Source organism: Rhinoraja longicauda, chromosome 42 (genome assembly GCF_053455715.1).
Source record: "Rhinoraja longicauda isolate Sanriku21f chromosome 42, sRhiLon1.1, whole genome shotgun sequence".
Lineage (NCBI taxonomy): Eukaryota > Metazoa > Chordata > Chondrichthyes > Rajiformes > Arhynchobatidae > Rhinoraja > Rhinoraja longicauda.
The window spans coordinates 3101775-3118298 of NC_135994.1; the positions used below are offsets into that span (position 1 = coordinate 3101775).

The following is a 16524-nucleotide window of genomic DNA, read 5'->3' on the forward strand; positions in this document are numbered from 1 at the left end:
AATTTTTTAAAACATTTTACCCAGTCAGTTAACCTACATACCTGCACGTCTTTGGAGTGTGGGAGGAAACTGAAGATCTCGGAGAAAACCCACGCGGAGAACGCACAATCTCCGTACAGACGGCGCCCGTGGCCAGGGTCGAACCTGAGTCTCCGGCGCTGTAAGGCAGCAACTCTACCGCTGCGCCACCGTTCCACCTGGAGTTCAGAAGGTTGAAGGGGGACCTCTGCTTCCTAATCCCATTTTCCTGCCTTCTCCCCGTAACCCTTGACACCCGTTCTAATCAAGAACTTGTTCTTGACACCCTTGACACCCGTTCTAATCAAGAATTTGTCTATCTCTGCCTTAAAAATATCCACTGACTTGGCCTCCACAGCCCTCTGTGGCAATGAGTTCCACAGATTCACCACCCTCTGACTAAAGACGTTCCTCCTCACGTCCTTTCTAAAAGAGCGTCCTTTAATTCTGAGGCTGTGACCTTTCGGTCCTAGACTCTCCCACCAGTGGAAACATCCTTTCCACATCCACTATATCCATGTCCTTCATTATTCTGTACGTTTCAATGATGCCCCCCCTTCAACCTTCTGAACTCCAGCGAGTACAGGCCCAGTGCTGTGAAACGCTCATCTTATGCAATGAGTCTGTGCTGGCCTTGTGAAAGAGCAACTCCGCTCATTCCGCCCTCGGCACTCCCGCGAGTTCTGTTCTTTCAGATTCATTTCAGCTTTAAAATATCTGCCACGTGGTTTAGGCAGGGTTAAGCTGTGGCTAAAGGCCCCACGGATCTGTGTGTTCTCCTGGTCTCCGATGTGCCAGAGCAGATTCAGAATAGTTGGTGCAGCATGTTGAAAATCCACCACCTGCACAGGCTTTCAGGGCGACTGGACCAATGTGTTGTGCAGTGAAGGGGAGCATTGAGTGGTGCTGACCAGGGACTGGCATTCTTCCAGCTACAGTCAATAGACAATAGGTGCAGGAGGAGGCCATTCGGCCCTTCGAGCCAGCACCGCCATTCAATGTGATCATCGCTGATCATTCTCAATCAGTACCCCGTTCCTGCCTTCTCCCCATACCCCCTGACTCCGCTATCCTTAAGAGCTCTATCTAGCTCTCTCTTGAATGCATTCAGAGAATTGGCCTCCACTGCCTTCTGAGGCAGAGAATTCTACAGATTCACAACTCTCTGACTGAAAAAGGTTTTCCTCATCTCAGTTCTAAATGGCCTTACCCCTTATTCTTAAACTGTGGCCCCTTGTTCTGGACTCCCCCAACATTGGGAACATGTTTCCTGCCTCTAACGTGTCCAACCCCTTAATAATCTTATACGTTTCGATAAGATCTCCTCTCATCCTTCTAAATTCCAGTGTATACAAGCCTAGTCGCTCCAGTCTTTCAACATATGACAGTCCCGCCATTCCGGGAATTAACCTAGTAAACCTAGGCTGCACGCCCTCAATAGCAAGAATATCCTTCCTTAAATTTGGAGACCAAAACTGCACACAGTACTCCAGGTGCGGTCTCACTGGGGCCCTGTACAACTGCAGACCCCACCATCCCTCATCAAGCAGATATTTCCAATGTCAGTAAGTGCATTCTGCAGCCACCGTGTGACCAGGGGGTCACACAGTTTAAGAATAAGGGGTCGGCCATTTAGGACTGAGATGAGTAATAACCTTTTTCACCCAGAGAGTTGTGAATCCGTGGAATTCTCTGCCGCAGAAGGCAGTGGAGGCCGATTCACTGGATGTTTTCAAGAGAGTTAGATTTAGCTCTTTGGGCTCACGGAATCAAGGGGAGAAAGCAGGAACGGGGTACTGATTGAGGATGATCAGCCATGATCATATTGAATGGCGGTGCTGGCTCGAAGGGCCGAATGGCCTACTCCTGCACCTGTTTTCTATGTTTCTATGTCTGTCCTCTCAGGTGGATGTGGTGCCATCTTAAAGAAGAGCAACGGGAGTCCTCCTGGAGTCCCGGGGCCAGTGTTTGTCTCTTTGAGCCACAATCATTTTGAGCTTGGTGCTGCCTGTGGGAGTTTGCTGTGTGGAAATCGTCCGCCATGTTTCCAACATTGCACCAGTAACCTCACTTCACCCCAATGGCAGTAAAGTGCTTTCGGGCACTCTGAAAGGAAGGTGAAAAGGACTTTTGGAAAGTGAGCCCGTTAAAAATATGGCTGCCCTTTCCGTCTTCTGTAATTGCCCTTAGGGCTAACGGAATCCAGGGATATTGGGGAGAAAGCAGGAACGGGGTACTGATTGTGGATGATCAGCCATGATCATATTGAATGGCGGTGCTGGATCGATGGGCCGAATGGCCTCCTCCTGCACCTGTTTCTATGTTTCTAGTACCTAATTTACAGATGTGATCCAGAGGCGTGACCATAGCACTGTGGAAATTAAATTCTGTTATATTCAGTTAATAGAATTCTGGAATAAAATAAATCTAGTGTTGGTAAAGATGGTTACGCCACCAAATTGTTAAATAATAAATGCCAGTCTTGCCAGTGATGCTGCCATCTGGGAAATGTGTAAACAAATAAATAGTAACCCTGGGGGGGAGAAAAGACACAAAGTGCTGGTGTAACTCAGCAGGTCAGGCAAATAGAGATCTGAAGAAGGGTCCCAACCCGAAACATCACCTATCCATGTTGTCCAGAGATGCTGCCTGACCCGCTGAGTTGCTCCAGCACTCAGTGAAACGTCACCCATCCATGTTCTCCACAGATGCTGCCTGACCCGCTGAGTTACTCCAGCACTCTGTGAAACATCACCTATCCATGTTCTCCACAGATGCTGCCTGACCCGCTGAGTTACTCCAGCACTCTGTGAAACGTCACCTATCCATGTTCTCCACAGATGCTGCCTGACCCACTGAGTTACTCCAGCACTCTGTGAAACGTCACCTATCCATGTTCTTCACAGATGTTGCCTGACCCGCTGAGTTACTCCAGCACTCTGTGAAACGTCACCTATCCATGTTCTCCAGAGCTGCTGCCTGACCCGCTGAGTTACTCCAGCACTCTGTGTTAGGAAGGAACTGCAGATGCTGGTTTAAACCGTAGACACAAAAAGCTGGAGTAACTCAGCGGGACAGGCAGCATCTCCGGAGTAAAGGAACGGGTGACATTTTGGGTCGAGACCCATCTTGCTCTCGGCACGAAACGTCACCCATTCCTTTTCTCCAGAGATGCTGTCTGACCCACTGGGTTAGTCCAGCTTTTTGTGTCTATCTCCAGCACTTTGTGTGTGTGTGTGTGTGTGTGTGTGCTTTTTAGTAAACTAGCATCTGCAGTCCCCTTGTTTCTACAATAATAACCCTGATCTGCTTTGGATTATCAGGTTCAGGACTTTGGCTGGCCTGACCTTCATGCTCCCCCACTGGACAAGATCTGCGCCATCTGCAAAGCCATGGAGATGTGGCTGAACTCTGACCCACACCATGTTGTCGTCCTGCACTGCAAGGTGAGGAAGTGGGGGGGAGGGGGAGGGGGAGGGGGGGGAGGGGGAGGGAGGGGGGGAGGGGGGGAGGGGAAGGGGTTGATGGCAATTCAAACGGGATAATGAAATGCTCCAGCGGTGTGTTGCTGAAGTTTCTCTGTCCCTTTGCATGTGGCTGCCCAGCAAACACAGGAGGCTTTTTCTTGAGCCTCTGAGGGAGGTTCATAAGATCATAAGTGATGGGAGCAGAATGAGGCCATTCGGCCCATCAAGTCCACTCCGCCATTCAATCATGGCTGATCCATCTCTCCCTTCTAACCCCATTCTCCTGCCTGCTCCCCATAACTCCTGACACCCGTACGGATCAAGAATCTGTCTATCTCAGCCTTAAATATATCCACTGACTTGTGGCCTCCACAGCCCTCTGTGGCAAAGAATCCCACAGATTCACCACCCTCTGACTGAAGAAATTCCACCTCATCTGCTTCCTAAAAGAACGTCCTTTAATTCTGGGGCTGTGCCCTCTGGTCCTAGACTCTCCCACTAGTGGAAACATCCTCTCCACATCCACTCTATCCAGGCCGCTCACTGTTCTGTACGTTTCAATGAGGTCCCCCACATTCTCCTAAACTCACACTTGGAAGTTGAATCTTATGTTGCCAGGTTTATTCCCAGTAGGTTCAGTTTTATGAATGTGTTCGGCCAGCACTATGAAGGCCAGAGTGCCACACATATTGCCAAACAGATGTTTCCACTAGTGGGAGAGTCTAGGACCAGAGGTCATAGCCTCAGAATTAAAGGACGTTCTTTTAGGAAGGGGATGAGGAGGAATTTCTTTCGCCAGAGGGTGGTGAATCTGTGGCACTCATTGGCACAGACGGCTGTAGAGGCTGTCAGTGGGTATTTTTAAGGCAGAGATAGATAGATTCTTGATTAGTGCGGGTGTCAGGGGTCATGGGGAGAAGGCAGGAGAATGGGGTGAGGAGGGAGAGATAGATCAGCCGTGATTGAATGGCGGAGTGGACTTGATGGGCCGAATGGCCTAATTCTACTCCTATTCCTTTTGACCTTATGACCTTATGACTTTCTCCACGCTGGTCCAGTGGATAGACAATAGACAATAGGTGCAGGAGGAGGCCATTCGGCCCTTTGAGCCAGCACCGCCATTCAATGTGATCATGGCTGATCATTCTCAATCAGTACCCCGTTCCTGCCTTCTCCCCATACCCCCTGACTCCGCTATCCTTAAGAGCTCTATCCAGCTCTCTCTTGAATGCTTTCAGAGAATTGTCCTCCACTGACTTTTGAGGCAGAGAATTCCACAGATTCACAACTCTCTGACTGAAAAAGTTTTTCCTCGTCTCAGTTCTAAATGGCCTACCCCTTATTCTTAAACTGTGGCCCCTGGTTCTGGACTCCCCCAACATTGGGAACATGTTTCCTGCCTCTAACGTGTCCAACCCCTTAATAATCTTATACGTTTCGATAAGCTCTCCTCTAATCCTTCTAAATTCCAGTGTATACAAGCCTAGTCGCTCCAGTCTTTCAACATATGACAGTCCCGCCATTCCGGGAATTAACCTAGTAAACCTACGCTGCACGCCCTCAATAGCAAGAATATCCTTCCTCAAATTTGGAGACCAAAACTGCACACAATACTCCAGGTGCGGTCTCACTAGGGCCCTGTACAACTGCAGAAGGACCTCTTTGCTCCTATACTCAATTCCTCTTGTTATGAAGGCCAACATTCCATTGGCTTTCTTCACTGCCTGCTGTACCTGCATGCTTCCTTTCAGTGACTGATGCACTAGGACACCCAGATCTCGATAAGATCTCCTCTCATCCTTCTAAATTCCAGTGTATACTGGTGTACAGCGTATGCAGTGTATACGGGATATCAGCCCTTCTCTCGTTTGTGTCTCAACAGGGCAACAAAGGCCGAACGGGAGTGATCATCGCAGCGTACATGCACTACAGCAAGATCTCTGCTGGGTAAGAGCTACCACCCGCGGCTGGAGCCAGGCCGACTCTGCACTGATCTTGGGGACAGTTGAGCGATTGCCCCCCTTGCAACTCAGCTTGTGGTGTCGGGACGTGGGAAGCCGGCCAACGGTCACAGCGACGGCATCGAAGGGCTGCCTTTGCTGTGACTCTGGCCAGTTATTGCACGGCGGGAGGTCCCAGCAGCCCCTCCGTCCTGCACTCAATCCGCGGGGTCTGAATTACCCGCTCCATGTCCAGGGGCGGTGCTCCGTCCCACGTTTTGTTTTGAGGGCTCACCGCGTGAAGCCGTTCTTAACGCACACGTATCTCCTGTTTAAAATGCAGAGCTGACCAGGCGCTCAGTACACTCGCCATGAGGAAGTTTTGCGAGGACAAAGTGGCTCCAGCGATCCAGCCTTCGCAAACCAGGTGAGTGAAGCCACCTCGTACCGAGACCACCCTGCGTTTCCAACTCAGAGCAAATTGTTTCACGGTGCCTGATGCACACGTTAGCGCAGATGCGAAGGTGCCCAGTTTAGGCACGTTCAACCAGTGCATATTGGCAGCAGGTCAGAACCTCTTCAAACAACTTCTGCCACTGAACGGTGGCGCAGCGGTAGAGTTGCTGCCTTACAGCGAACGCAGCGCCGGAGACTCGCGTTCGATCCTGGCTACGGGCGCCGTCTGTACGGAGTTTGTACGTTCTCCCCGTGACCCGCGTGGGTTTTCTCCGAGATCTTCGGTTTCCTCCCACACTCCAAAGACGTGCAGGTGTGTAGGTTAATTGACTGGGTAAATAGACAATGGACAAAAGGTGCAGGAGGAGGCCATTCGGCCCTTCGAGCCAGCACCGCCATTCAATGTGATCATGACTGATCATTCTCCATCAGTACCCCGTTCCTGCCTTCTCCCCATACCCCCTGACTCCGCTATCCTTAAGAGCTCTATCTAGCCCTCTCTTGATTGCATTCAGAGAATTGGCCTCCACTGCCTTCTGAGGCAGAGAATTCCACAGATTCACAACTCTCTGACTGAAAAAGTTTTTCCTCATCTCAGTTCTAAATGGCCTACCCCTTATTCTTAAACTGTGGCCCCTTGTTCTGGACTCCCCCAACATTGGAAACATGTTTCCTGCCTCTAACGTGTCCAACCCCTTAATAATCTTATATGTTTCGATAAATGTATAAATTGTCCCTAGTGTGTGTAGGATAGTGTTAATATGCGGGGATCGCTGGGCGGCGCGGACTCGGTGGGCCGAAGGGCCTGTTTCCGCACTGTATCTCTAAATCTAAATCTAAAATCTAAAATAAGACCGCTCTCTTCTGCTGGTGCCAATATCCTATCGCAACTAGCGCATTAAAAATTAGCAAGCATCTTTTCATTAATGGATTCTTAAGGGATTGGACAGGCTAGATGCAGGAAAAATGGTCCCAATGTTTGGGGGAGTCCAGAACCAAGGGTCACAGTGTAAGAATAAGGGGTAGGCCATTTCGGACTGAGATGAGGAGAAACGTTTTCACCTAGAGAGTTGTGAATCAGTGGAATTCTCTGCCACAGAAGGCAGTGGAAGCCAATTCACTGGATGTTTTCCAGAGAGAGTTAGATTTAGCTCTCAGGGCTAACGGAATCATGAGATATGGGGGGAAGGCAGGAACGGGGTAGTGATTGTGGATGATCAGCCATGATCATATTGAATGGTGGTCCTGGCTCGAAGGGCCGAATGGCCTTCTCCTGCACCTATTTTCTATGTTTCTAAGTTTCTATGATACATTGCAAGTTTATTCTACAGCAGCATTGCAGAGTTTTTTTGCGTACTGTTAGTGTTCATTTGTACAAATGTTGGTGTTAATACTTTACTTGTGATAAATGTCTGGAAGAGGTTCTGATTTGTTTTCTACAGGCTCAGGAATTAGGTCAGAGCTGGATAGAAACATAGAGACATAGAAAATAGGTGCAGGAGTAGGCCATTCAATATGATCATGGCTTATCATCCAACTCAGTATCCCGTACCTGCCTTCTCTCCATACCCCTGATCCCTTTAGCCACAAGGGCCACATCTAACTCCCTCTTAAATATAGCCAATGAACTGGCCTCAACTACCTTCTGTGGCAGAGAATTCCACGATAACCTTGCACTTTCCATGCTGTAGAAACCAGGGAGGATTTTAAAGATATAATTTGCTATCAAATAGTCTCGCCTCTCCGTCACCCTCTGAGATCTCAGCACTCGTTAGACAATAGACAATAGGTGCAGGAGTAGGCCATTCAGCCCTTCGAGCCAGTACTGCCATTCAATGCGATCATGGCTGATCACTCTCAATCAGTACCCCGTTCCTGCCTTCTCCCCATACCCCCTCACTCCGCTATCCTTAAGAGCTCTATCCAGCTCTCTCTTGAAAGCATCCAACGAACTGGCCTCCACTGTCTTCTGAGGCAGAGAATTCCACACCTTCACCACTCTCTGACTGAAAAAGTTCTTCCTCATCTCCGTTCTAAATGGCCTACCCCTTATTCTTAAACTGTGGCCCCTTGTTCTGGACTCCCCCAACATTGGGAACATGTTTCCTGCCTCTAATGTGTCCAATCCCCTAATTATCTTATATGTTTCAATAAGATCCCCCCTCATCCTTCTAAATTCCAGTGTATACAAGCCTAATTGCTCCAGCCTTTCAACATACGACAGTCCCGCTATTCCGGGAATTAACCTAGTGAACCTACGCTGCACGCCCTCAATAGCAAGAATATCCTTCCTCAAATTTGGAGACCAAAACTGCACACAGTACTCCAGGTGCGGTCTCACCAGGGCCCGGTACAACTGTAGAAGGACCTCTCTGCTCCTATACTCAACTCCTCTTGTTATGAAGGCCAACATTCCATTGGCTTTCTTCACTGCCTGCTGTACCTGCATGCTTCCTTTCAGTGACTGATGCACTAGGACACCCAGATCTCGTTGAACATCCCCTCGTCCTAACTTGACACCATTCAGATAATAATCTGCCTTTCTATTCTTACTTCCAAAGTGAATAACCTCACACTTATCTACATTAAATTGCATCTGCCATGTATCCGCCCACTCACACAACCTGTCCAAGTCACCCTGCAGCCTTATTGCATTTTCCTCACAATTCACACTACCCCCCAGCTTAGTATCATCTGCAAATTTGCTAATGGTACTTTTAATCCCTTCATCTAAGTCATTGATGTATATCGTAAAAAGCTGGGGTTCCAGCACCGAACCTTGCGGTACCCCACTGGTCACTGCCTCCCATTCCGAAAGGGACCCATTTATCCCCACTCTTTGCTTTCTGTCTGTCAACCAATTTTCTATCCATGTCAGTACCCTACCCCCTTAGTTCTGGCTCCTCGATCACCACCAGTTTCTATCACTGTGTCTGGACGATGATTGTGGTGGAATCCCCTCCCGAAACCTCTCCGCCTCGGTCTACTCCATTAAAACAGCCCACAGCGCTACCTCCTTTGATTGAGCAATGTCGTTTGGTCTCAGATTTTAGATTTAGAGATACAGATTTGGTCTCAGATTTTAGATTTAGAGATACAGCGCGGAAACAGGCCCTTCGGCCCACCGGGTCCGCCCTGCCCAGCGATCCCCGCACACTAACACTATCCTACACACACTAGGGACAGTTTTTACATTTACCCAGTCAATTAACCTACAAACCTGCACGTCTTTGGAGTGTGGGAGGAAACCGAAGATCTCGGAGAAAACCCATGCAGGTCACGGGGAGAACATACAAACTCCGTACAGACGGCGCCCGTAGTCAGGGTCGAACCTGAGTCTCCGGCGCTGCATTCGCTGTAAGGCAGCAACTCTACCGCTGCGCCACCGTGCCGCCCTGTAATCAGATAAAGGCTTCTTCTTGAAGCCACTTTATTCTGTTAATTCCAAGTGTTGTTCCTGATTCAGAAAGGAGCTACAACTGGTCCCTGGCACAATGGACTTGGTTGGGAAGGGCACAAGAATCAGTCAGAAGCCCCTCTCCCCACCACTAGGGGGAACCACCACCACCCCTCGTGCCCACCCCCAACCCTGGATTGCACTTGTGAACTGTGGTGAGGACTAGATTGGAACATATTTGTCATGACTGAGAGGGAGGCTATTTCAACCCATCACCAACTCTCAGTCAGTCCCATTCCTTCTCACCATGCACTCCTGTAGCCCGACAACTTAATGTGTAAGAAGGAACCGCAGATGCTGGTTTAAACCGAAGATAGACACAAAATGCTGGAATGACTCAGCGGGTCAGGCAGCATCTCCGGAGAGAAGGAATGGGTGACGTTTAGGGTCGAGACCCTTAGACAATAGACAATAGGTGCAGGAGGAGGCCATTCGGCCCTTCGAGCCAGCCCCGCCATTCAATGTGATCATGGCTGATCATTCTCAATCAGTACCCCGTTCCTGCCTTCTCCCCATACCCCCTGACTCCGCTATCCTTAAGAGCTCTATCCAGCTCTCTCTTGAATGCATTCAGAGAATTGGCCTCCACTGCCTTCTGAGGCAGAGAATTCCACAGATTCACAACTCTCTGACTGAAAAAGATTTTCCTCATCTCAGTTCTAAATGGCCTACCCCTTATTCTTAAACTGTGGCCCCTTGTTCTGGACTCCCCCAACATTGGGAACATGTTTCCAGCCTCTAACGTGTCCAACCCCTTAATAATCTTATACGTTTCTATAAGATCTCCTCTCATCCTTCTAAATTTCAGTTTATACAAGCCTAGTCGCTCCAGTCTTTCAACATATGATAGTCCCGCCATTCCGGGAATTAACCTAGTAAACCTACGCTGCACGCCCTTCTTCAGTCTCGACCCGAAAGGAGTTCTGCATTCATGAGCCTGTGATTTTCTTTCTGTTCAGAAGAATGGAAAAAAATTCTTGGTTCAATTAATACACGAGCAAGGAGAGAAACCCCTGTTTGAAAAGTTCCCCAGCGGTCTTTGGGTGTGCAATTGTGGTTTAAAGTTGCCTCACAAAACCCAGATGGACACATAAAGCTGGGGTAACTCAGCGGGTCAGGCAGCATCTCCGGAGAGAAGGAATGGGTGACGTTTCGGGTCGAGACACTTCTTCAGACCCTGTCACTGCTGAAATAGTGCACCGATGTATGTGAGTGGCTTATGTGTTCCTCTTCCAGCACCACAAGATGGGATAAGAAGATAACTCCAGATGCTGGTACAGATCGAAGGTATTTATTCACAAAATGCTGGAGTAACTCAGCAGGTCGGGCAGCATCTCGGGAGAGAAGGAATGGGTGACGTTTCGGGTCGAGACCCTTCTTCAGACTGAAACTGAACTCAGCAGTAACTCAGCAGGTCAGGCAGCATCTCGGGAGAGAAGGAATGGGTGACGTTTCGGGTCGAGACCCTTCTTCAGACTGAAGAAGGGTCTCGCCCCGAAACGTCACCCATTCCTTCTCTCCCGAGATGCTGCCTGACCCGCTGAGTTACTCCAGCATTTTGTGAATAAATACCACAAGATGGGATCCAGGTTGGAGTGAGAGTGAGTTTTCAGAGCTCTGACTTCACTGTCTTTTCCTCCTGCAGATACATTTATTACTTCAGCGGCCTGCTATCCGGAGCGATAAAAATGAACAGCATGCCTCTGTTCCTGCACCATGTCAGCATCCCTGCGATACCCAGTTTTGAGCCCCATGGAGGTAATTGTGTTCAGGCAGCTTGCAGGCAGAGCTATCTGCAGAACATACTGTGTACAATGACAGCTTAATGACCTCCTTCCTCGAGCAGGGTGACCAAAACTGGACACTCCACATCCCATCCCATACTTCATATCCTGACTGATGAAGGCCAATGTTCCTGACCGCCCTACCGACCTGTGATGCTGCCTTCAAGGAACTATGTACCTGCACTCCGAGATCCCTCTGCTCCACAACACTCCCCAGGGCCCTGCCATTCACTGTGAAATTGTTGATTGCGGATGCCTTGTGATCAGTAGAAATATCTCCAGAAGCATCCCAGCCTTTACAGCGCTGCAAGACCGCTCCCAATATGGCAACAACCAAGACATTTCAGACTTCAGTAACTGGTTGCTCAATAATATCAGACACTTGTAGGAATGTCATATGGAGCTCAACAGAATCCTTGACAACGATTAGCTGCTCCTTGAATAAGTCAATAGACAATAGACAATAGACGCAGGAGGAGGCCATTCGGCCCTTTGAGCCAGCACCGCCATTCAATGTGATCATGGCTGATCATTCTCAATCAGTACCCCGTTCCTGCCTTCTCCCCATACCCCCTGACTCCGCTATCCTTAAGAGCTCTATCTAGCTCTCTCTTGAATGCATTCAGAGAATTGGCCTCCACTGCCCTCTGAGGCAGAGAATTCCACAGATTCACAACTCTCTGACTGAAAAAGTTTTTCCTCATCTCAGTTCTAAATGGCCTACCCCTTATTCTTAAACTGTGGCCCCTTGTTCTGGACTCCCCCAACATTGGGAACATGTTTCCTGCTTCTAACGTGTCCAACCCCTTAATAATCTTATACGTTTTGATAAGATCTCCTCTCATCCTTCTAAATTCCAGTGTATACAAGCCCAGTCGCTCCAGTCTTTCAACATATGACAGTCCCGCCATTCCGGGAATTAACCTAGTAAACCTACGCTGCACGCCCTCAATAGCAAGAATATCCTTCCTCAAATTTGGAGACCAAAACTAAAAGTCACAATCACCCAGCTCCCCGCATCTCCAATTGTCAATAGTCAATTTAGTTGTCACATACACATAAATGTGCAGTGAAATGAAAGATTACCTGCAGTTCAACAATAAGACCAATAAAAATAAGCAATAAAAATATGCAATAACACACACAATCATAAACCAACACCAAACAAAAAGAAACATCCATCACAGTGAGTCTCCTCCAGTCACCTCCTCACTGTGATGGAAGGCCAGAATGTCTTTTTCTCTTCCCCTGCCGTCTTTTCCCGCGGTCAGGGAAATTCCACAAGGAATTTAAACAGCTTTCACAGTTTCGTATTGATTAGTGACCATTAGTGCAGTGCCTCTCTGGTTTACTTGGGGAATGTAGGAAGTTGCTCAACCTCCAGACCTTCTGCAGCACTGAATGTTCCAGAGCGTTTGCACTGTGTTTACTCAGCTCACGAGAACTGCTTCAATCTCATAACCTCCTGAACTCTGGAAAATTCCTTCTTGTTTTCCCTTCACAGGCAGAGAAGCACACAGTGGGGTCAAGATTTCTGAAACGCGGTCTTCATTTTTTTTTCTGCTGATTCCTCTCCGCCTGCACTCACTTCCATGGCATGGGCTGAACAGCGCCTGCCCTCCCGTTAGCTTCCACGCTTTTACAATCACTTTTGTTCTTTCCCAGAGCCCACACTTTACTAAAATCTGCCCCTAAGTTCCTGCTTTTTACTCTCTCTCTCCAAACACCCCCCTTTTTTAAACAACATACAGCACACCCAGATCTGTTAGATCCTGCTAACAGATCTGACGAGGCACTTTCAAAACCTCTCTTGCGCTTTGTGACGGTATCCACCAAAACACAAAATGCCGGAGTAACTCAGCGGGACAGGCAACATCTCTGGAGAGAAGGAATGGGTGACGTTTCTGGTCGAGACCCTTCTTCAGATTGGAAGCGTGAGGGGATTCACAATTAGCCACGGTATTTTTGGTAGACGTGCAGGAAGGAACTGAAGAAGGGTCTCGACCCGAAACGTCACCCATTCCTTCTCTCCAGAGATGCTGCCTGTCATGCCGAGTTACTCCAGCATTTTGTGTCCATCTTCGGTTTAAACCAGTTCCATCCTACACATCTGCAGTTCCTTCGTGGTGGGATTAGGTTGGGTGGGATTAGGTTGGGTGGCACCTCATCGACCATCATGGACATGATAAACCAAATGGGCTCCTGTGTCAAAACCTTTCCGTGAATTTGCGGCCCCCCCCCACTTTCACCCCAAAGCTTTGCATTACCTTGTGACAACAAGGCAGGGGCCCAGGGCAGAACAGCAGCAGGACAAGCAGGAGTCTTTGCGTCGACTTGTTTAACAGCGCCAAGCTCATAAGCCAGAGTTGGAGCAATTACGGCAGGAAATGGCTGAGCTCTTCACACTAGTCGAACAACAGAAGTGACTAATTCCAGACTTGCAGCCGAATCCTAAACAAGACCAAGCATTCACATCAGGCCCAGCTGACAACGTTGCGTAATGGTTGTCCTTTGGAGTATTTGACCTTCTGGGGAAGTTAGCAGTGCTGCAGAATATGTAATTAGATCATTTTTTTTGTGCACAAATTGGACTCAAATTTGGACTCAAATCCGAGGAATGTGGGAAAGAAGATTCATCACTGTGGCGATCTCTAATCCAGGTCAACCATTCATTTCCATTAACGGCATAAACAAAAGATTGGTGCAGAGCCTCATTTCACAACATCGGGACATCTCAAAGTGCTTCACAGCCATTGGAGTAGTTTTGAACGGTGTAGCCGTTGTTGTAGGAATCTCAGCAGCTAACGCGTGCATGAGAGGCCAAAGATCAATGGATTTCTGTTTTAATTGCAGGATACCACCCATTCCTGAAGATTTATCAGTCCATGCAACTCGTCTACACCTCAGGCATCTAGTAAGTGACCTGTTGCTGTGTATTTATGCAGTCTGCAGACGGGAAATGCTCAAAGAAACATTTTGCATTGAATAAAAAAACATTCTCTTAAGCTTCTTTTAATGCAAAAACAACTATGTACAATTGTTTTCTGTGGATTTGGTTTTCAATAGTATCTTAACTCTCGCACAAGAATTCCTCATCCAGAATAAACACTGCATTCTGATTGACATGTTACGTCAAAATGTTACATCAGAATGGAGATGGGGAGGAATTTCTTCAGCCAGAGGCTGGTGAATCTGTGGAATCTGTGGAGGCACGGTGGCGCAGCGGTAGAGTTGCTGCCTTACAGTGAATGCAGCGCCGGAGACTCAGGTTCGATCCTGACTACGGGCGCCGTCTGTACGGAGTTTGTACGTTCTCCCCGTGACCTGCGTGGGTTTTCCCCCGAGATCTTTGGTTTCCTCCCACATTCCAAAGACGTACAGGTATGTAGGTTAATTGGCTGGGCAAATGTAAAAATTGTCCCTAGTGGGGTGTAGGATAGTGATAGTGTGCGGGGATCGCTGGGCGGCGCGGACTCGGTGGGCCGAAGGGCCTGTTTCTGCCCTGTATCTCTAAAGAAAAAGAAATCATTGCCACAGAAGGCTGTGGGGGCCAAGTCGTTGGGTATTTTTAAAGCGGAGATTGATAGATTCTTGATTAGTAAGGCTGTCAAAGGTTACTGGGAGAAGGCAGGAGAATGGGGTTGAGAGGGGAAAAGTAGATCAGCCATAAGAGTAGACTCGATAGGTCGAATGGCCTAATTCCGCTCCTATGGCTTATGGTCTTATGGTTTTGTGACATTAAGATGGTTTCTGTCTTATTCTCGGGCTCAAATGCATGAGATATCACATCAGTTGTGGAGCTTGGTGGTTCTGGGTCTTCAAGAAGCACTAGTCCTCTGTTGGTCATAAGTTCATAAGTAATTGGAGCAGAATTAGGCCTTTCGGCCGATCAAGTCTACTCCGCCATTCAATCATGGCTGATCTATCTCTACCTCCTAACCCCATTTTCCTGCCTTCTCCCCATAACCCCTGAAACCCGTACTAATCAAGAATCTATCTATCTCTGCCTTAAAAATATCCATTGACTTGGCCTCCACAGCCGTCTGTGGCAAAGAATTCCACAGATTCACCACCCCCTGACTAAATAAATTCCTCCTCATCGCCTTCCTAAAGGAACGTCCTTTAATTCTGAGGCTGTGCCCTCTGGTCCTAGACTCTCCCACTGGTGGAAACATCCTCTCCACATCCACTCTATCCAGGCCTCTCACTGTTCGGTACGTTTCAATGAGGCCCCCCCTCATCCTTCTAAATTCCAGCGAGTACAGGCCCAGTGCCGACAAACGCTCATCATACGTTAACCCACTCGTTCCTGGGATCGTTCTCGCAAACCTCCTCTGGTCCCTCTCCAGAGCCAGCACGTCCTTCCTCAGATTTGGGGCCCAATATTGTTGGGGGCGGGGAGGGGGGAAGGTGGATGAGATTGCCAGCCAACTGCAGCTTTACAAATCCACGTGTTTCGATTCCTTTTCCCACAGCAGTGTCCAAGCACCTGGTTGTAAAAAGTTGTGCATCTCCATCGAGCCTGCCTTACTGCTGAAGGGAGACATCATGGTGAGTTTGGAACATTTCATTCATTGCTATTAAACACACCACTTTCCTCATTCATATGCACTCTTCATTAAACATTGTTTTAATAACTCCACTTGTTGACTTTACACTTCATTAACCATTGCTCGACACACTCCACTAATTGCTGTATAACCGTTGGTTTGTGTAAGAAGGAACTGCAGGTGCTGGTTTAAGCCGAAGATAGGCACAAAAAGCTGGAGTAACTCAGCGGGACTGGCAGCATCGCTGGAGAGAAAGAATGGGGGTCGAGACCCGAAACGTCACCCATCCCTTCTCTCCAGAGATGCTGCCTGTCCCGCTGAGTTACTCCAGCTTTTTGTGTCTTATCTTCCATCAGTTAGTTTTATACCACACTAGACCAAGTGGACCCGTTGGGCCCAAACCTCTCCTGCATTGGTGCAGCATCCTCTCCTACCCCCCCTCCCACTCCCCCTCCCCTCCCCACTTCCCCTTCCCCCTCAACCCCTCTTATCCACCCTGCTCCTCCCTCCCTCCTCTCTCCCTCCCTAGGAGATAGATTTAAACTTTAAAATGTGAATAACTTTAAAAATATAACACCGATTTCAATAAAACGACTTGCTTCACCATTAAAGTGACGATGGTGAGTACGGTGGGCCTAAAATTGTCGCGCTATCGTGTACCGTTTTGGCTGTAGTTCGATCACAAACAAGATAACAAACGAGAGTTTTAGTATATAGATTAACTGTCAATATACAGGCTCCATTCATCATTAGTATGAACTTCATTGATCATTTTAAACATAACGCTCTGTTATACTGTTATACTGTTATCACAACTAAACATATTCCTTTGAACATGATTATACACTCAAT

The 16524-nt window shown here is 48.3% G+C and overlaps 1 protein-coding gene across 8 annotated transcripts in view; it reads left to right on the top strand.

Moving 5' to 3' along the window:
• LOC144611997 (tensin-2-like) overlaps positions 1 to 16524 on the top strand; it is a 225602-nt gene that overhangs the window by 138969 nt on the left and 70109 nt on the right. For all 8 annotated transcript variants that reach the window (XM_078431400.1, XM_078431402.1, XM_078431401.1 and 5 more), the window contains exons 9-14: positions 3342 to 3464; positions 5368 to 5432; positions 5769 to 5852; positions 10984 to 11096; positions 13976 to 14036; positions 15598 to 15673. In XM_078431400.1, the coding sequence (XP_078287526.1) occupies positions 3342 to 3464; positions 5368 to 5432; positions 5769 to 5852; positions 10984 to 11096; positions 13976 to 14036; positions 15598 to 15673 (522 nt within the window). The remainder of the gene's footprint in view (positions 1 to 3341; positions 3465 to 5367; positions 5433 to 5768; positions 5853 to 10983; positions 11097 to 13975; positions 14037 to 15597; positions 15674 to 16524) is intronic.